Source organism: Siphateles boraxobius, unplaced genomic scaffold (assembly GCF_051911475.1).
Source record: "Siphateles boraxobius isolate OS27281-9 unplaced genomic scaffold, OSU_SipBor_1 81, whole genome shotgun sequence".
NCBI lineage: Eukaryota > Metazoa > Chordata > Actinopteri > Cypriniformes > Leuciscidae > Siphateles > Siphateles boraxobius.
Window position 1 is genome coordinate 1806697 of NW_027509210.1, and position 21550 is coordinate 1828246.

Here is a 21550-nt window from a genome sequence, read left to right on the forward strand (position 1 = left end):
TTTGAATCACGTTTTTGTGTGTGAATGAATTAACGGCACAGATGGGCGCTGTTGTTTATGTTTAGCCTACTATGTTAGAGATGAAATATGAAAGACAACATATCTAGTTTTGGATAGATTATAAAGTTTTTATTCTAAAATATCAAATAAACTTTTGTTATCCAGTTTCTGCTCATATGTTAAATATATAGTAGGCTATGTTCTGTCAAAAATAAACTCATCAACTTAGATGTTATTATAGTGTTTGTTCCAATGTAAGCTATATCAAACTAATGAATCCTTAACTTTAAAATATGTATGATAAAATGTATTGGCCTACTTTTAAAAAGAATACTTTATAAGAAATTTATGGGAAAAGACAATTTTCTTTTCAAGATGTTTCCAACTCTAACTTTGAACGAATTCTGTAGAATGGCCCATATAGCCTATTTGAACAGGATTTGTCTCCAGTAATGACTATGTAGCCTACTAAAAATATGCTTTTGACTTTCATTTATATTTGGATTATAAATATACACTGCCGTTCAAAAGTTTGGGGTCGGTACGATTTTTAATGTTTTTAAAAGAAGTCACTTATGCTCACCAATGCTGTATTTATTTCATTAAAAATACAACAAAAAAACAGTAATATAGTGAAATATTATTACTATTTAAAATAAAAATTTTCGATTTTAATATATTTTAAAATATTATTTATTCCTGTGATCAAAGCTGAATTTTCAGCATCATTACTCCGGTCTTAAGTCACATGATCCTTCAGAAATCATTCTAATATGAGGATTTGATGCTCAAGAAACATTTATGATTATGATCAATGTTGAAAACAGTTGTGTACCCTTTTTTTAGGATTCTTTGATGAACAGAAAGTTAAAAACAACAGCATTTATTTGAAATATAATCTTTTGAAACATTTTAAATGTCTATACTGTCACTTTTGATCAATTTAATTCCTCCTTGATGAATAAACCATATTGGTATACTGAGATGAGTAAAAATCGACTAAAATATGTTGAAATAAAATGTATTTGTATAAGCAACGTATTAAACTGCAAATTAACATTTATATTTCGTATATAAACGAAAGACCTATGTTAAAGACATATGAAAGACAACATTTCGTTGACTAGTTTTGGATAGATTATACATTTTTACTGTAAAATATTTGCCACCTCAAATAAGCTTTTGTTTGCGAATTTTTGCTCATATGTTAAATAGCCTATAGTATGTTTTGTCAAAAATAAAGTAATCAAATAAAATGTTATTATGTGTTTGTTCCAATGTAGCCTAGGCTATATCCAAAGTAAATGAATCCTTAACTTTGAAATATGTATGATAAAATGTATACTTTAGTTTTTACAAAGAAAGATTGCACTTGAATTGTTGTTGTAATTGTAACCTTTTTAATAAAAAAATATATTTACAAGGTAGATGTAAACAAACTATTAAAAGGTAAATATAAGCCTTTTCTTTAAATAATTTTTATTGAGTTTTATTAGTGACAAATTTGGGGAGAGGATACATATTCCAAAACTGAAAATACAGTATGAGAATTAACTGCACAATGACTAGACATGGAAAAAAATGTAAAAAAATGAGATGCTTCCAACTGTGAAACAATCTGGTAGAATATATATATATATATATATATATATACACACACACACACACACATATATATTGCTCTTGCATTCTTTCTTGTGGCTCAGTGACACACCTGAATGAATGGCTCATTAAAGTTTGAATGAAAAACTTGACCAATCCATGGCTTACGTAGTCTTACATGATCACTAACCCTGAGGTGAGTCTCCTGTAAAAAAAAAACAATATCCGTAGACAGGCTCTTTAAGTGCGAGAACACTCTTGATCTTTTAATTTGACCAGCTAGACCCCTTACATTCCAAGTAACAATTTTGACAGTATGACCAGCCAACCCCTCTATGTTCACTTTAGGACTAATCAATTGTTATCGTGAGGAAAAAAGAAAAGAAAAAAGTCTGAGATGAATAAATTGAAAGGTGTCGAAAGGTACAGAGAAAGAAAGAGAGAAAAAAAGGGGGGGGGGGGGGACAAACCTATACTTACAACTCTGATGCTCGTCTTTTTGAACATGACGAGTAGCCAGAACAACGATTCACACAACCGATTAACCATGATTATCTTCATTTTAATCAATGTTTCATCAACAAATTGCCTGGATTAATAAATAAGAAGCAAATATAGTACACAATATAATCAGGACACGGAGGCGCCGGCGCGTGAACTGGAGCGCATCTCATAAATGTACCGAAACTCAGCGTATAAACTACTTGCCTCACAGACCTGAGATGTATATCTATAGAAAGCTTGAAATGTCTACTTTTAAACAAAACAATTAAAAACGAAAAGAAATTGGCTACTCTTTGCTTATGTAGGCTGATTCGTATGAAGTGTGCATTTCTCTTTATAGGCGCGTTCACTACTGCGAAGATGGCGAGTCAGCATCGTCAACTTTATCTTTGCAGCCGACACTGACACAGAAAACACTCTTTTGTTAATAAACAATTCAAATGTTTCATACATAATCATTACTTTTGCCGGTTCTTTGTGGCAAGATTTATGCGTGCATTGAGATGCGGAATAGGCAATATATTATGAAAACGCTCATTATGGTTTAGCATTCTTTCCCATATATATTTAAGTAATTAAATCAATATAAATATGTGATTCTAATGGCTTAAATGAACTACTACTAGTCGACTAGAAAAAAAACTTTAGTCATGCACGGGCAGCCCTACTTATTTCACATATTTTCTAACCAGCAAGTCACACAGGGCGTTCTGAGAGAGAGCGGCGCATAATCTTCAGAAATACACTCTCAGCTCTGGAGGAAATATTACCACTCCGCTCACACACTCTGGTGTGAGACAATGTGTATCTTCTTCTGTTGTCTGAGAGTTGATTGACAGCTTTTAGATGCATTATTGGCATCGCCACCCTCTGGTTACATGAACATGTAACCGCATCAGAACCGAAAACATGGGGATTTTTTTAAAGACAATAATCGCATAACCTATTCGATATTCTATAATAAAATCAACTAATCGAATATTCGAAAATCGTGACTCATCCCTAGTGGGTCTATTCATATTAGACACAACAGAACTGTATGTAAACTCTAATGCCATGACAATATGCCCATTTGTTCTTTTCTTATTGTTGCCATTATTTTATTCTCTTTGAATTCAAGAGGTTCACAACACAAAACTGTCATGCACAAAGTGCGCCTAGTGAACATATAGCTTATGCTTTCTCAGGAAGTATAAAGTGCAATTGGAGGACCAACCTCAGCCTCAGTCATTTTAGTACATAGAAATGAACATATAGGCTAAACATAGCCTAACTGCTTAGACAGAAATCACAGAACAAATAGAGACCCTTAGGCCAAACTTGAAGTAATGTGCATACGTCCATCTCGTGAATGTACAGTGTTCTTCTGCATCTTCACCCATTATCCGCTTTTCCACTGGCCAGCATGAGCACAGAGGCCGAATCCCTCCTGTAAAACCCGCCCTAAACACACCTTCACTGTCACACAATACACAGCTACATCAGATGAATATCTGGGGAACAGGGAGAACAGGGAGATAAATTAAATAAATCGCTATACAAATATATCAGAAGCTGTCATTTAGTCTTGATTTACAAACTTGGACACCACACACTATTGACTGACCACGAACAGATAATAATTTACTTCTTTTCTTTTTTGAACAATTAACTTTTGGGCTAAAAGTGTGTTGTTAGGCAAGCGTACGAGTAAAATATTACTGATAATTGATTAATAATGCCTTACACTACTGTGTAAGGCATTACTAACTGTCTATTACAGCAAAAAGTAATATGTTACTGTAATGCATTACTTTTGTAACACGTTACTCACAACACTGGTGGCTAACTGTCAGAAACAGAGTCGTAGATCCAATTGCAAGTAAACAGTTTATTGCGACAGTCAAAACAGGTGACAAAACATAAAATGTAACAAATAAGCAAGTTTTGTTGTGGTCTTGCTGGGATCAGACTAGCATCCAAAAGACAACATATATCCGGTCCACCGGAACGCCAGCATGTGACCATTTCTAGTAAGTAAATAAGTAAATTTAATTTATAAAGCACATTTACACAAAGCATAAAACTGACCAAAGTGCTGTACAGTGAATAACTAAAAAGACAAATAATAACAAAACACATAGAATCAATTGTTATAATTATACAAGACATGAATAAAAAAGAAAACCTAGTGTCTAACCAAAACCAAATCTAGTGGTTTGATTTGGTGATTACTTTTGCTTTGGAGTTTATTTACAAAGCAATTGACCCTTTGCTAAGCCCCGCCCTCCCTAGTTACTGTTGCTACGCTTGTCAAGCTTTCGCGCCTGGCACGTCTTTTACAGTGTGTATGCACCGGTGTCAGACATTCCCAATGAGATAATTAGTAATTTTTGGCGAACATGTGAAATATCTGAGAGAGCAAGATAAAAGGGACTGCAGTGTGCATTCGAGGGATATATCCACGACATAATATGCAACCGATTAGAGAATAATTTCATAAAAATTGAAGCTAATAGTCCGGTGGCGTAGTGAAAATACCGTTACCGAGATGATAAAAGCACCAAATTTTGCATGGTGTTTCCTTAGGGTCTATAGTGTAATTTTGGCCTAGGAGCCCTCGGATTTTTTTTTTGTAACATGTCATATTAGAAGTATATCATTATCAATGAAATATGCTTAAAAACACAGCGATTTTCAAGTTCCTGCACAAGATAAAGTATTCAAATGAATCCCAAAGTTAACATTTTATATGTTTATTTATGTTTATGAACTTTTACATAACAAAAGCTTCAATACATGTTAAAGTATTATCAATATGGTCTTTATTGGCCTTGTAATTGATAATTATGAATCGTTACAGTTGCATTTGCAAAGAGGTGAGCAGTCTAGACTTGCTTTGCCACATTTGCAGGTGGAACAATCCCCCTTACAGCAACATTTGATAAGTTCTCTGCAGGCTGTGGGGACTTCTGGAAGTGTCATCCAAATTGGTTCCCAAGACCCTGATTCCTTGGTCCATCCATAGTCCCTTGGAGAAGGAATACCTTGCTGTGAGAGTGTGCTGGTCGCCCAGATTCCAGTCTGATAAACTGCCCGTCTGATGTGCTGCAGTAGAGTATCTTGGGTGGGTGGCAGTTTCTCCATTGTCCTACTCCCATGGCAGAAGAGTTCTTTCCTCTTCTGGACAATGGAGCTTGAAGAACTGGACTTGTCATACAAGATGACAGTCAGTCTCTCAAGCTTTTGGAACTGCCATGAAGCAGCATCTAATTTTTGGAATGGATTTCTGGCAAGGGAAGCAAATACTTCAGTGGCTTCATCATAGGCTTGCCAGGCCCGCCAAACTGACTTCTTACCCTTCCCAGTGAAAGCAGATGTTGTATCACACCCTGAATAGGCATGGAACATCAACAGTGCTTGAGACTTGTCCTTACCCAGACTTTCACATATGCTATTGACATGGTAAAATCTGTACTTTTTGCCCATGCCAAAAGCCACCCAGATGTCAGTCAAAGGTTGAATCACCAGTAAATCATGGAATAAACCTGCAAGAATCACAATGACAACAGTGTCCACAGTACGCACATGGACAGTTTTTGCTCCTTGCTCCAGGGCATGCGGTATATGAACCACAATCCGGGTGTCTGCCTCTTCATGATTGCAACTGCTCATGGTACTGCTGGAACCAAATAAAGATACAGCTTGCCCTGATGTGATATACAGAGATTTGTCTGGGGGCCAGTTGAACTCTTCAGTCTTAGATGTCAGAAAGGCAAAAAGCTCTTTCTTATTCATTGGATCACGTAGGAAATCCATCCAATTGCCTGGCAGCTTTGTTTGGCCAGACACTTTCCTGCGTACACCTTGACCCCTCTTTTGACGCGTGGACTCCTTCAAACTGTCCGAGATGTATGCATCCCATACAATATCCAACCTTTGTGTGTCCTGTAGCTGCCTCTGCAGGTAAGGGGTGAAAACATTACTTGCATATTCATTAAATGTAGGGATGCACCGATACCGATACCAGTATCGGTATCGGGCCCGATACCAAGCTCATGTACTTGTACTCGTACTCGTAAAAATACCCCGATACCAAAGACCGATACCTCACGTATATCCTTAGCTTATATTTCTTAATTCTTATGAACACTCTTCCTGCAGTTATAGTGTTGCTAGATTTAATAATACACTCTAATATTTCACTTTACACTTTCGGCTGTGATTACATTGTTACTCAGTGTTATGTTAAACATTTGTTCTGTGATTTCTTTGGCACCTTATGACAAATTTGATTGTCTTGTTGTCTGTGATTTCTTTAGCACTTTGACAACTTTGTGACAGGCAGGTAAAAATTACATTCATTATGTCCTTGGTTTTGCCCTTTGGAGGTTATTGGACACTGTGAAATTTGGGCTTTGAAAATTTGTGATAAGCACAATAAGAATTATTTATTTTTTTAAGTTTATTTAAGTTGTTGAAAATAAAGATGCTGATTTGTTCATTAGTCTCATTGTGTTGTTCTTAGAAAATTGCCACATAAAACGAGAACCCCCCCAGTACAACAGGCATCGGTATCGGTATCGGCGAGTACCAGGAAAAAAATATCGGTACTCGTACTCGACCCTTAAAAAGTGGTATCGGTGCATCCCTAAAAATGTGTTCACTGTATTAGTAGACAGACTGTGGACAATGACCGCTCCATCCAAGATTTTGCAGTCAAAGCATGAGGGTGGCTGTGATTGCCCAGGGAGCTCAAGGCATTGAAGTAAGTCAGACTTTGTGCCTGGCAGGTGAATCTTTCCAAAGTCAGAGAGGGAAGGAGGGAAGGACTGTACTTCATGTGCAAAGAATTCATCCAAATCACTCTCACGACTTTGCATTGCAATATACAGCTGACCAAATAGTGTCACGTTGTTCTGGAGCATTTTAATCTTCTTCCCATGTGTAGATAATGTCTTGCGTCGAGTTTGCTTGAAGAGTTGCAACGAATTCCTTTTGATTGGATCATGGATGGATTGGCTGCAATCAGTAAGCACCTTTGTGACAAACTGTTGATATTGTTTCTTGCCTGTGTCTTCTAAGATGAACACTGTTTTAGCCACAGATTCATCTGCACAGTTACGGCTGTCAAGAGTGACTAGATCTTTAAAATCATCCAAGAAAGGGTTGCCCATTCTTTTAATAGTTTCAGACAGGTTGGCTACATGTCTCTGAAATGTCTTCTGTGTGGAAAGACACTGTTCATGATGCTGGAAGTTCTTAGGATTATCTATGTCATTTTCAGGAAGAAAGTCCTCTTCAAATTCTTTCAGAAATCTTCCCAACTCTGGTCCACAGATCATCCATCGTCTGAAAGCATTTGGGTTTTCTGTGAGACCAACTGCACCACCGCAACCTTTCACAATCTTATTCTCTTGTTCATGAGCTTGGTCGAAAGGTATTGCAGAGAACTTGTTGTATGTCTTTGAGAGAACCCAGTGTGAATGCTTTTCAAACTCATCCTTGATGGTACTGGGCAAAGACTTCATGTTCCTGATGTGGACAGACACCCATCTTGCATAGTTTGTATGGTCCAAGGCAAAAAATAGAGGGATGAGTTCTTCTTAAACTTCTACATATAGAAGGAAGTTCTTCTCTCTGTGAGCTCTGACAAAAATGAGAACGAGGGTTTCATATCTTAGTATTAGATCCCAATACATGAAAGTTGGACTCTTCTTCAGCATGTCATTTCTCCAAGTGATAAAGGTATCTTCATCTTTGGGGCCAGCAATAAGCCTAAAAGCTTCCTGCTGCAGATTGTGAAGTGACAGTAGAGTGACTTGGTGGGCATGCCTGGTGCGAGTTAGGTGTGCGCCTTTCAGAAATGAGTCAGCCTTTCCAGAAGATGCTACTTCTGCTTCAGTGAGTGCTGTTGTCCAACCAGAGCAATCTAAGAGGTCGCCAAGTGTATTCCAGAGGGCCATTTCTGTGTGTAATCCACCTAGCATAACTACATGAACTCTTTCACCATGTTTGTCTGGCCATTTCCATTGCACTAACTTTGCCAGAGCGAAAAGAGGCTGGTCAAATGTAGTAACTGGGATTTGTCCAGGATTAAGAAATTCAATAGCTTGTCTAAGAACATTCATGCCCTGTTTAATCATGGCTGGAGTGGCAGATTTATCATAAAACAGAGGAAGGAGTGCACATTTTGCTGGAGGGTCTTCCACCAATGGTTGCATAGAAGCATGATATGCAGACCATGCAACTGCATCATCACTGTCTAGTTCTCCCTTCTCTAGAAGTGGCAGTGCATGATTGACCCACCTGTTTTCCTCTTCTCTAGCATTATCCAATAAACCCATAGCTGTAACTACATTACACTCTGGCACTGAAACAGAAGTATTTTTCAGAGCTACAGCGGGGACAGTGGCAAAAGTGTCAGGAAGAGCTTTATTTATATTTTCAAAAGGTGGTATCATAATGGGTGGTCTCTGTACACCACAGTCATCCTTAGTTGGAAACTGAAACATGCTGATTCCAGTACCATGAAAGGAGCCTACAGAAGTGGTTGAACTTGGGTCATAGTCAAGGTTATCAAGGGCACCAACTGTGAATAGCCCTTTCCGGAGACAAGCTGGAACCACAACACCATCAACTTCAAAGCATTCACATGTGGCTTTAGCAAGCCAGTCTTCAATTTGAATAACTCTGTCATATGAAATGCTAATACCCATTTGGTTTAGTTGCTGGACCAGTTGCTTGCTTCTGGTTTGTACATGTACATTAAGGCCTATGTAAATAGGGAGTGGTGGTTCACGTTCAAGGCTGTGTCTGGTCATCCTAGCAGTGGGTGTTGCCCTTTTCTTTGTGTTATAAAGAATGCCTTGTCCCATTGTGAGGCAAGCCTGAGACTCACATTTCTCTTGATCTTTCAAGTTGGAGCCATTCATTATCATCGAGATAAGAGACTTTAAGCTTGAAGGAAGTTAGGTTTCTTGACATCTTTCTGGGAAGGAGCCAGTGAATTTGAAGCCTGTATGGTTGAACATGTCATTTCTAATAATCTTCGCAGCTTTTGCCAGGATGAGAGCATCTTCATCAAAATCTCTCTTCCTCAGAGCTTCCCTTAGCATATTTCTCATGCCCTCCTTGAAAACAAGAACTGTATTCCTTCCATCAAATTGTTCTTGTGCATCTGGAAAGCATTGAAGCAAATGATTTTTCAATCTGGTTTTGTTGACTTGCTTACTGACACCCAGTTCCTGAAGTCGATTTACATACAAAGAGTGGAGCTCAGATAGCATAAAGAGAAGGACTCCAGAATCAACACATTTTTCAATGTAGTCCTGAAGTTCAACGAAAGCCATTGCTTGTCACGTGACACACCGCAGCAACAACACAGAATGAATGATGATCTGCTTTTATGTCATTTTTCCTTTTTTATTCAAAATATTCACACATTTGTTAGATATGGCATGAAATATCTGATATTCCGATTGTCAAATATATGCAAGTGGAAGTGTTTTGTTGTTTAAACACCTTTATAACGATCACGTTAGTTGAGCTGTATGCGCGATGGGCGTCGTCATCTAGTTTGTGCCGCAGACGCAGTTCAGAGAATCGGATCTGTTGGATTTTACAACACGTGAATTCATCCATTTCACCCGAACTACATAAAAGTAAGTGGCTGGTGAACTGGGAGACGAATAGAGTAAACTTTAAAGTCACTTACACAATGTGTATCTGATATGAATAAAACATTTCTAATTATGGAAAGGATTATTATTGCCTCTTCCTTTGACATCAGTGTGTATTTTACAAACTCTAAATATATTGTTTTTTTTAGTACTTAAATGTCTGAAACCTAAAATAAACATTATGTGGTTGAAAACACTGAAAAGTTGTGATATATGACAGCTCTGAGCGCGCCTGTCTCTGGCTCAGCGCCAGCCAACGCGCGAAAGCACATTTGAATTTAGCAGTGCATGCACTGACCGTTCTAATCACACCGGTGCAGTACGTGCGAAAGGGTTAATGTGATGCGATGCAGCCTAACATAAAACTAATGACCAAACTATGAACTTAGTAGAATAGCTATGAATGACCTAGTTGAATTGAAAAATAAAAGAGAAAACCAAGATCTCTTAACATTTAAGCATTTTTGCTGCCTTTTTTAATAATTCTGCCTATATTATACAGGGCTTTTTGATTTTTTTTTTTAGGTAGCCTATAAGGTGTCTTGGCACTCTTTTTTTTACATTTATAATTTGGAAGATCTACTGGCCTGAGCACAAATTAACAAAAGGAAGCTTATTCAGTGGTCTTAAAAGGCCATTATCCTGAAAGTTTTACTTGAGATGGAAAAAAAAACTAAAAACGTTTTTCATGAATATTGTTTTTTAAGTGATTTGACACTAAATTTCAATATTTCAGCTGGGCTCCTAGGCTGAAATCATTCAGGAGGTCCTAAAGAATCTTCATGTAAAATTTGGTGCTTTTATCACCTCGGTAACGGTATTATTTAATATGTGCACTACCCAACTGGACTAAAAGCCTATAGTCCCAGCGCAAGCAGCAGCGCCTCATACGCTGACCATTCAAATGGGAAACACACAAATCGAGGAACAGCTGTGTTCGTGCACAGCAGGGTAAGAGAAATGTGAAACTAATCTAATAATTATAAATCAAACAGTTTATCCATAAATCTCGTGGAATACCACTAACACCTGGAGAGCCGCGATCGGATTGGGTTAAAGTTACTCAGTCAGGGGTAGTAGGCTGTCGATTAACAAAATGCTGAAATATATTTTAAAGTATGTCAGTGAGCCTCCGTCTTTTACGTTAAATATATGCATTATGAACAAAGAACCGTCATTATTTCCAACTTCCAAGCAATAGGTGTTTTTGTTCCACTCCCGCATCAAAACTTTTAGGAGACCGGGTATCAGATTTGCACAATCCATACGCACAACGCTTCGGCATGTTTCTCTCGCTCGAAAGCTTGCCAGACCTCCCGCGCCTAGTTACGGTTGCTAAGACACGATTGGCCAGTGGCGGTTTTCGGGCGTGGCTTAGCGAAGGGTCAATCGCCATTGGATATGATTGGGAAACCCTGTTGACAAGTTACTATTATTTTTATTTTTTTGTTGCCATTCCTGATTACTGCTTTTGAACTCTTGAGTTCTCCGCATCTCTTGTAAGATGATGAGGTCACAAAATATTTTATACTGTATGTGCGCTCGGTGCTCCTAGCTGCTCATTGGGTAGAACCAGGACATCACAAGATGTCTGATCGGCTCAAAAACGAATCCTGAGAGCAGTTCTATTGAACCAGGGCTCGGTTTTAGTTTAGAATTAATTTAAAGTGGCCATTGTTATTATTTTCTTATTTCTTAGGGTCCACTTTTGACTATTCTTGTGTAAGTCCTTGTGTTACTTCTTTTCGTTGCTATCTGCACATCATGGACACACCTAGACAAAACAAGAACTAGGGTTGAACACACTTATACACTCGCACCAATACGTGAACTCAAGACACACACATACATTTAAACATCTGACCTCTCTTCCTTGGTATTATATTTCTTAATATGCCAAATATGGTAGGGGTTGATCTTTGAGTACTAAGATTGGATGGAATGGGTGTCGTCGTGGATGATTCTGCTTGATCTTGTGTATAGATATGAAGCTTCTTCCTTAATAAACTTGAGAATGTTATGGTACACAGTCTCTGTGTCTGCTTGATCATTCTCACATCACAAGGCGCCGGTCTCCCCCTGATCACTGATAGCTGAGGCTGCAGATAGTCTACCTGAAAATTAATCTAACAATCAGTATTTTTTTCTAGACCAGTGCTGTAGAGATGCATCACTTTCTTTCCATATTTTTACTGCTAGCCATTATTGGGCATGTGAGCGGTCAGTCTGCAAAAAGTCGTTCTGAGCGGGGCGTCCACCGACATTACAGATCTGAGCTGTGGGTGTGGAACGGAATGAGCTGGGGATCGTGGGGGTTTAAGAGCATGTGTCCAGTTGGAATGTACGCCGCAGGGTTTAGTCTGAAGGTAAGTTAGGCATTGACTCTATTTTGCTAATATGGGGGGGGATGAGTGATTCAAAGGTTCAAAACTGTGGAGTTGCTGTTTGTCATTTAATTCCAGATTTCTCCAGGGAACTGCACCTGCTTAAGATTTAAGTGTCTGTGTAATACTAAAGAGCATAAAGATAAATGTTACTAACGGTTGGGTTAGAGTTTACTCTTTCAAATGGAAGATTGTCTCAATGTTGTTGTTTTAAGGTGGAAAGACCTGTTGGTCGTCAAGATGATACAGCGCTCAATGGGATTCAACTTCACTGTGTCTATACGTCCAAAGAATCATCAGAGTCATATTACTACAACTCAATTGAGTCCAACGCAGGAAGGTAATAGACTCAGATTATTAACAATTCTTGCATTAAGTGTTTAAGCTAGACAAGTAAATTGAGGATTTTCTTGAAAATAATAATTGATTTGATCAGGCAACCTCTTTGTGTTTTCTTCAGATGGGGTGAGTGGACAGATATCAAATGGTGTTATTCTGGATACTTGACAGCTTTCCAGCTGAAAGTTGAATCTTCCCAAGGAAGAGGAGATGATACGGCTGCAAACAACATAAAGTGAGTGTGCTATAAGTTATAACATCTCTTACCCAGTGTATACCTCTCACACCATCTCTTAGCCATCCTGGTTTTATTTTGCTATTTAAGGACTCAGTTTTCCCCCATCAATAGTTTAGTTAATATCACACTCGCAGTCGTGCTGCTGTTCAAGATTGTGATTGGTGCAGGAGATCATGTGACTTACATTAAATCTGACAATAACATATTCTATCATAATATTGTCACATCTGAATTTTTTCCAGGTTCACCTGCAGTAATGGTGATGTGCTGTGGGGTGACGGCACAAACTGGGGCGATTGGGGCGACTGGAGTTCAAAGTGTCATGGAAAAGGAATCTGTGGCCTCAATACACGGATAGAAAAGCCACAGGGAGACGGAGACGACACCGCTCTCAATGACGTGATCATGTTCTGCTGTGATTAAGGTGATGTGATTGCAATCGAAAACTCGGATCTTACTAATAGTGACTGTAGATTTAGAACTAAATCTGATTTTTCTTTCAGGTGTAGGAGGATGACAACAAGAACAGCAAGAAGATCAAATGTATTGTAATTATTGATCATCATAAAATATAAAATAACATAAACCATGTCATACAACAGTTTTATAATGTTAATCTGTAAAGTCAGCCAGTCATTATCAAAAAATAAAGCCTAACTGGACAATCAGGACATTTACATCCCTCCTATTATTGGAGTTGAAATTATTTTCTACTTTAGTGAATTTAGTTAGTGATTTTTATGAAGACTCCTGAACTTTTGCTGTCAGTCAAATATCAGCATTAAAGACTTTCTAAACAGAACCTTGTAGTTTCACATTCTTTTACACAACACTTTACATCTGATCGTTCATTACATTAGTGCATGTGGCAGATGGGAATGACCAACAGACTCTACAGAAGTGTTCGCCAACCCGTCGATCACTGTCCCGGTAGCTCCCGAAAATAACAGAAAAATATGCAAAAAAAACACATTATCAAGGCTCGAAATTGCGACCATTTTGCGACTCAATTTAGAGTAGGCCTACAAATAATTGTTGTGGAAAGAAATGGCAGCTGGTATCAGAGAAGATATGGCAGCTGGTATCAGAATTGGCCAATTTGCTTGTAAATAAATAAATAAATTGTAATCGGCCATGAAAAATCTATAGGTAGATATTGCCTTTCATAAAGGCCGAGGTAAGGGATCTTGGGCTTGAAAATGTTGGTGATCACTGCTCTACAGGAGCACTACATTAAAGTAAAGTGTGATATTGTCAACCCTGTTACCTAAAACTTTTTGCCTTTTTAAAGGCATAATTATATATCCCAACATATGTGTTTATTTAGCAAAAATCCCACAATGCAAATTCTGAAAATTATTTGATGCAACACAAATTCAAACCTCATTTTAATACTTTAATATTTTGTTAAGCATCCATATCTAGAAATAAACATCATCATACACTATTGGATATATGTATATATAACATTGGAATATTTCTGTTAATTTGTTCTTCATGTCATTTCTCCATGTATATCTGGTCATGAATTGATTAATCAAATCTGGCAATATTCAAGTGGAGGGAAAAGTGAATTATTTTAAATTAATCCGACTACACCACCCTGGTGGAGCGCCAGAGAAATAACTCCCAAGGACACACAGGTAAGTTTTACCATTTGAAGACAGAGATAACGTGAGACGCGAGGAGCAAAACAAAAATACACTTTATTATGAAATCACCAGCGCGATGTGAGCAGGATGGAGTACTGCATCGCCGAGTTTTCCGCTTGGATGGGGGAGAAGAGGCACTTCAGGTGGTGTTACCAGTGAAAAAAAGTATACTTTATTGTATTTGAAATATATTCCCTTTTTCAATAGTACATTGCAAATATACTAACAAAAATTGTACTATCTTTAAAAATATTAAAAGTATATTAGCATCATGCTTTTACCTATTTTCACAATACATTTTTTAACACACTTTAAAATAATTGTACTTTAGTATATTTTCTAAAAATATATTTTAAAAACATATACAGTATATACCTTAAGTCTGAAATCGGGAACCGAACCAAGATTTTTTTGAGCTCGAGTGGTACCGTACGCCATCAGACCTAAGGTGGAAGAAGAAATTGATCGCTTACAGAAACAAGGAATCATTTCACCTGTGAGATTCAGTGAATGGGCAACCCCGATTGTGCCTGTAATAAAAAAAGGTGGCAATGTCAGGATCTGTGGTGATTTCAAAATAACAGGGAACCCAGTGCTGTGTACAGAACATTATCCACTACCCCGAATTGAAGATTTGTTTGCTTCACTGGCTGGGGGACAAAGATTTAGCAAACTAGACCTTTCACATGCCTAGTTGCAGATTCCTGTGCATGAAGATTCACGTAAATATCTTACCATCCCGACCCACAAAGGGATGTTTGCATACAACAGATCACCCTTCGGCATCACTTCAGCTCCATCGATATTTCAACGAGCCATGGAACAGGTGTTACAAAGGCTACCAGGTGTACATTGTCTTTCACGAGTTCACATCTACATATAATTATTATGGTAAAGGTTATGCGTACTTGGCGTGCTGTCCGGGTGGAGGGCTCCGAGCTCGGAATTTCTGTCCGACCCCAGAGTACTCTCCCCCCCGTTGGTAAGAGTAGATGGAACTAGAGATGAAACTAGAGATGGAACTAAAAGTGAGGAGATGGGGTGGAGGTGGGATGCTGACAAACCGTCAAGAAACACAGGTGGGTTCTGCTGTTAGTTATCTTGTCCTGAGTTGATTACTGATTGATCTCCACCTGTGCTGATTGGGTTAATTATCTGCACCTGCTCCTCCCGAACCTTGTTAAATAAAACATCATTTCACGAGTTCACATCTACATATAATTATTATGGTAAAGATTATGCGTACTTGGCGTGCTGTCCGGGTGGAGGGCTCCGAGCTCGGAATTTCTGCCCGAACCCAGAGTACTCCCCCCAAAAAGCAAAAGAGCAAAAGGACAGCCGCCAGACTATAGACCCCCCAAAGATGCAGCGAATTTGGCGGGCTGGCTTTCAATAAGCTTGATCGCTTGATAAAGTATATCTCCATGGCGTTAACGGGTGAGTTAAGCAGGAATCGAAAAAACGGCTGACCGGGAGGGCCCATGTAGCTTCTGACGTGAGCGGCTCGATGGCGTCAGGATATTGGGCTCTACCGGCCACCTGTGAGGTGGAATGAATTTGAAAATGCTGGCTGGGCAGGAAAGATAGATACGTGTCGGGTCCGCTGAGAGACCAATGCTCGCTGGACAGAAATATGAAAAAGTAAGATACATGCTGTCCGCTGGGAGACCAATGCTTGCTGGACAGAGGTAGTGGGAAGATAGTTACATGCTGAGTCTGCTGGGAGACCCATGCTCACTGGACGGGATAATAGAGATAAGAGTAGAGATAAGTACTGTAGTGAACTTTCTTCTAAAGTGTAGGGACTCAGAAGCGAAGACCAGGAGACGTTGGGATATCTTTCAAGCAGGTTTCTTTATTGCTGTAGTCTGCTTCGTCCAAGATCTGACTAAGGCTAAATACATTGTAGATTATATATCTTTCAAGGGGGAGGAGTTACATAGAGGTGGAGACACTCTGAAATAAAGAATGTAAATGAGGCACAGGAGTCCGCCCTGATCTCATCGGCATTAACAGTGTGATTCGAATGCATAGAAACTAATCTAATCAGCCAGACCATTCAACGACAAAAAGTGATATTCTCAGTGCTCTGATCAATTTAACTTACAATAGAGAGATCAGGATAGACAGGAACAGGCAGGTTTGTGACATTTATCTTAGTTATAAAAATTCACACTAATAAACTTTCTCAGTTTATATACTATAGTATTGGAACCTAAATTAACATTTTAATAAATTTTTAATCCTACAGTACATAGTACGTCCGCTGGGAGACCCATGCTCGCTGGACGGGAGAGAGTAGAGATAACACTGCGTTCTATTATGTCAACGAACCAATTTTTTTTTTTTTGTCAACGAACCGATTTTTTGTCAACGAACCGATTCGCCCTCGTATATGACGTCACTTCTACGCTTCAAGTTTTCTGGTATGTTTTGCGCGTCCGAGTCGGAGAAAAACATAGACGCCACCCAGAAAGCTGTTGCTATGGTAGCACTGGCCGAGTACCAGGCGCTTATCAAAACCCAGCCATTTGAACTTCTAAAATTCTCACTTTTTTCTGGTATGTTTTGCGCGTCCGAGCCGGAGGAAAACATAGACGCCACCCAGAAAGCTGTTGCTATGGTAGCACTGGCCGAGTACCAGGCGCTTATCAAAACGCAGCCATTTGAACTTCTAAAATTCTCACTTATTTCATGTTTTAGTTATCTTCTGTTAGCAACGCTAGCCACGTTAGTAACACCCGTTTGAAACAAGGTTTCGTTCAATATTGCACTCAGAACAAGGCCGATTCCCATACCCGCAGGCAGTGATACAGACGCAGTAAGGTAATTTAAACAACCAAAGCGGTCCAAAACCAATGAAAACAATTCACACAAGTCACACAGGGCGCAGCCATCTTGGATTCCGTATCAGAATTCTTGCTCAGTGTCCTCACGGTTGTCTGACTACCGTGCTGGGAAATCTGAGGAAAGGGGGCGTGTTGCTAGGCAACGTCTGTCTTCCTAGTCGGAACTCCGACACGCATGAATAATAGAACGTAGCAGAAGTACGTAATGCATAGTACATTCACTGGGAGACCAATGCTCGCTGGATGGAGAAAGAGGAAACATAGATGCATGCAACATCTGCTGGGAGACCAATGCTCGCTGGATGGAGAAAGAGGAAACAGATGCATACTACGTCCGCTGGGAGACCAATGCTCGCTGGACAGAGAAAATCATTATTTTACTGGAATATCAATTCTGAATAGTGAGGTACTGGAGAGAAGACATCACTGCTGTGGCAGTGGAGAAAATTAGCCAGAGAAACAAAGCTCCAGCGGGAGCAGAGAAGACATCACTGCTGTGGCAGTGGAGAAAATTAGCCAGAGAAACAAAGCTCCTGCGGGAGCAGAGGAGACATCACTGCTGTGGCAGTGGAGAAAATTAGCCAGAGAAACAGAGCTCCTGTGGGAACAGAGGAGACATCACTGCTGCGGCAGTGGAGAAAATTAGCCTGAGAAACAGAGCTCCAGCGGGAGCAGAGGAGACATCACTGCTGTGGCAGCGGAGAAACTTACCTGGAGAAATTAAGCTTCTGTTGTGTGAGGCTGAGTGAAGGGAGGAGGAGATTGGGGCCTGGCAGACCGATGCTCGTCTTCTTGCACGTTAATCATAGACGCGAGGAAGAGGAGGTGAGAGATTAATCCTTGCAGGATTATGCGCATCTGAAGTTTAGGTGGCCGAGCAAAGATAGCAGTCCGCATTCAGAACAGTTTAGACTGCTTACATGAGAAGATTAAAACGTTTTAGAACCTGCATATATTCACCTCTGACCCATCGGTTTGATTCAGTAATCATTGTTTGATGTTGGATGATCATTAAACAACAACCGTCAACATGACAGTTTATTTTAATAAACTGAGCACTCACGGAGTGGACTGGTCGGGACTGAATCTGCAGCGCGGCTTACATAGGGCCTGCTGCGGCGGCCTGGCGCTGGAGGAAGGCCCGTTCCTTCGTGTGAAGAGGGCGACATTGCCTTATTGTCCATTTCTCTATGGCAGGAATTATTGAATGCTCCGTTTAAAGAAATACGCGGATGTAGATTGCGGATGTTTCGCCCGCGGTGGCGAGGACCCGTTTGTTTAGCCTGACGCCCGCGAGATAACACCAGAGGATTGCGGCAAATATTCCTGATTCTTCATCAAATGGGAAGAGCTCGATTCGGACATGATAGGAAGGTAGGCTACTGCGGGGCCAAATGCTGACAAACCGTCAAGAAACACAGGTGGGTTCTGCTGTTATTTATCTTGTCCTGAGTTGATTACTGATTGATCTCCACCTGTGCTGATTGGGTTAATTATCTGCACCTGCTCCTCCCGAACCTTGTTAAATAAAACATCATTTCGGGTGACATCCTGGTCGCAGGAAAAGATAATGCTCATCATTTAGCTAATCTCGAGGCTGTGTTGAGTCGGCTGGAGAAATGCGGATTTCGTGTGAAAAGAGAAAAGAGTGAGTTTTTCAAAACTTCATTGGAGTATTTAGGACATGTGATTGATGCATCAGGGCTTCACAAGTCCCCAGACAAACTGCGTGCCATCGCCAAAGCACGAGCTCCGGTTAATGTTAACCAACTCCGATCGTTTTTGGGACTGGTTAATTATTATGCAAGATTTGTGTCAAATATGGCCACAGTTCTCCAGCCCCTGAATGCAAAGCTACACAAGGAGATAAAATGGAAGTGGTCACCAGAGTGTGAGAAAGCGTTTCAAGATGCTAAAACACAGCTGTTAACACCCAGTGTACTCACACATTATAATCCAAGACTTCCAGTTCGTTTGGTCTGTGACGCTTCACCATACGGGGTGGGAGCCGTACTTTCTCACATGATGCCGGATGGGCAGGAAAGACCCATAGCCTTTGCGTCCCGAACTCTGAGCAAACCTGAGCAAAATTATGCGCAACTAAAACGTGAAGCGCTAGAAATTATCCTTGGAGTAAAGCATTTTCATACTTATCTATATGGCCATCATTTCACATTATTAACAGACCATCGTCCACTTACCACCATACTCAATCCTAACAAAGCAACTCCATCAATGGCTGCTGCAAGACTTCAGAGTGGGCTCTTCTGCTGGCTGCACATAACTACACAATCCAATATAGAAGTGCTGCTGACCATTATCGCGATTGCCGCTGCCTGTACAGAACAGAGACAGGAAGAATGCAGTGGACGCTTACCTCATAAAAAAAATGGATTCACTTCCAGTGTGTAGCAGCGACATCAGTAAAGACACCAGAGCAGATCCAATCCTCTGTCGGGTGGTATCCACTGGATCATTTCCATCTACAAAAGACTCAGAAGATGTACTAAAACCATACCTCACAAGGAAGGGGGAGCTCTCACTGATGCAGGACTGTCTGATGTGGGGACAGCGAGTTATCGTTCCATCCAATCTGAGACAATACGTTTTGGAGGATTTACACACAGGACATACAGGTGTAGTGAAAGTGACAGATAAAAATTAGCTTAAAGCTATCTCTGTCTTGTGTAACACATTTGTTGAGCAATGTCCCTGCCAAATAAACAAATAAATAAAATAAAATGAAGGTTCTAGCGCGTAGCTACATCTGGTGGTCAAACATTGATTCACAAATTGAAGAAAAATCAAAGCATGTCCTGTCAACAAAATCAAAAATCTCCATGTCTCTCACCTCTGCATCCCTGGGCATGGCCAGAAGCTCCTTGGCAGCGAATTCACATCGACTTTGCTGGCCCATTTGAAGGACGAATGTTTCTGGTAGTTGTTGATGCACACTCCAAATCGATAGCTCCTGTCTACCTCGCTGCCTGCTGTGAGTTTGTTTGGTTCGAGGCTGTAAGCTCCGTCTAAGCCTCGTATTAGCTTCTAATTTCTTTCTGTTTTGAACCATCATTTACTATCATTTCTTGTTTATAGCGTTACTACTAAATACAGCTTAGACAACATCTCAGATTAACCTGACATCGCTAGCTTCCGTTATTGTTAGCACAACACGCTAGTAACTCGCTAGCCTGTTAAGGCGCCACCCATGCGCTCAGTTATTTATTTAGTTTTCTCTCGCGCACCCGCGCCTCTGAGTTCATAAAAAGCCCAGGGGCCCGTTCTTCGCTAACTCACTTAGCTGGATTTGATTGTTGGCGATTTGGCATGATCTTGGATTGTTTGGTTCTTCGACGCTCATCCTGGGGCCCGTTCTTCGTACGTTGCTTAAAACATCCGAGATCAAATGAGACATCCAAGATGATATCTTCGTGCTAATCGTGATCCGGCTAATTGGGTTCTTCGAACACACCTGTTGTTTATGATTAGTATCGCTGGATTGAGTTAACTGAGATAATTGCGCGTTCATGCGTTGGTTTAAAAGGGGATATGTATCGATAGTAAAAACATTGATCAGCAACGCTGCTATTGGCTGCTCACCATGGCCAAAGAGCGCGCTCAGTTTTTCACCGCAGCAGAGCAAGAGTTATTGCTTGAAGGATATGCAGAATTTGAAAACTTAATTAAAAGTTTTAACCTCAAATGTGCAAAAGCCAGGAGAGAGGGCTGGCAAAAAGTACCAAATTAAGTGTGTAGTGACCATGTTAGATGTTTTTATCACTTAGCCTATTACAGTAGGCATATATATTTTTGTATTTTAACATCTAAATAATTCATAACTTTGTTCATTGTAATGTCAGTCATCACCCACCCACTACTTGTAATGTCCGCGGGTGGATGAAGAAGATGACGGTAGGCGAAGATACAAAATAGCAAAGGCTTTATTCAAAATAGTAAAGATCCAAACCAACAGAACAGTGTGCTAGTCCACAAACAATAACCAGCAATGAACAGGCGTGAGAGGGGAACTTAAATACACAGATAAAGACAAGGACAACAGGTGACGGTGGTGATGATGATGATGAGGGTGATAAGGCGCAGGTGCAGGTGATGATGACAGGGGATACTGGGAAGTGTAGTGAAGACACAGACGAAGGCGGTGAATGTGACTACTAGAACATGGGAACAAGTAAAAGTAAATTACTAGAATATTCTACTTAATGGTAATTTGTACTTATAAGGTACTGCTAAATAATTGTTGCCTGTTTATAAAAGCAACCAAGAAAAAGCTGAGAAAAAATGAAAAGAAAAACAAACAGGT

At 39.8% G+C, this 21550-nt stretch overlaps 1 protein-coding gene across 3 annotated transcripts in view; it reads left to right on the forward strand.

The window, feature by feature from the left end:
* The first annotated feature begins 11768 nt into the window (after nucleotides 1-11768).
* Nucleotides 11769-21550, forward strand: part of LOC143730769 (vitelline membrane outer layer protein 1-like) — a 30462-nt gene continuing 20680 nt past the window's right edge. The window contains exons 1-5 of one of the 3 annotated variants that reach the window (XM_077221356.1): nucleotides 11769-12133; nucleotides 12367-12491; nucleotides 12612-12725; nucleotides 12971-13152; nucleotides 13232-13276. In XM_077221356.1, coding sequence (XP_077077471.1) covers nucleotides 11933-12133; nucleotides 12367-12491; nucleotides 12612-12725; nucleotides 12971-13151 — 621 coding nt within the window. In that variant the 5' untranslated portion in view covers nucleotides 11769-11932 and the 3' untranslated portion in view covers nucleotide 13152; nucleotides 13232-13276. Of the gene's footprint in view, nucleotides 12134-12366; nucleotides 12492-12611; nucleotides 12726-12970; nucleotides 13153-13231; nucleotides 13400-21550 lie in introns of those variants that run through there. The other 2 variants (XM_077221355.1, XM_077221357.1) reach the window with 2 other exon arrangements.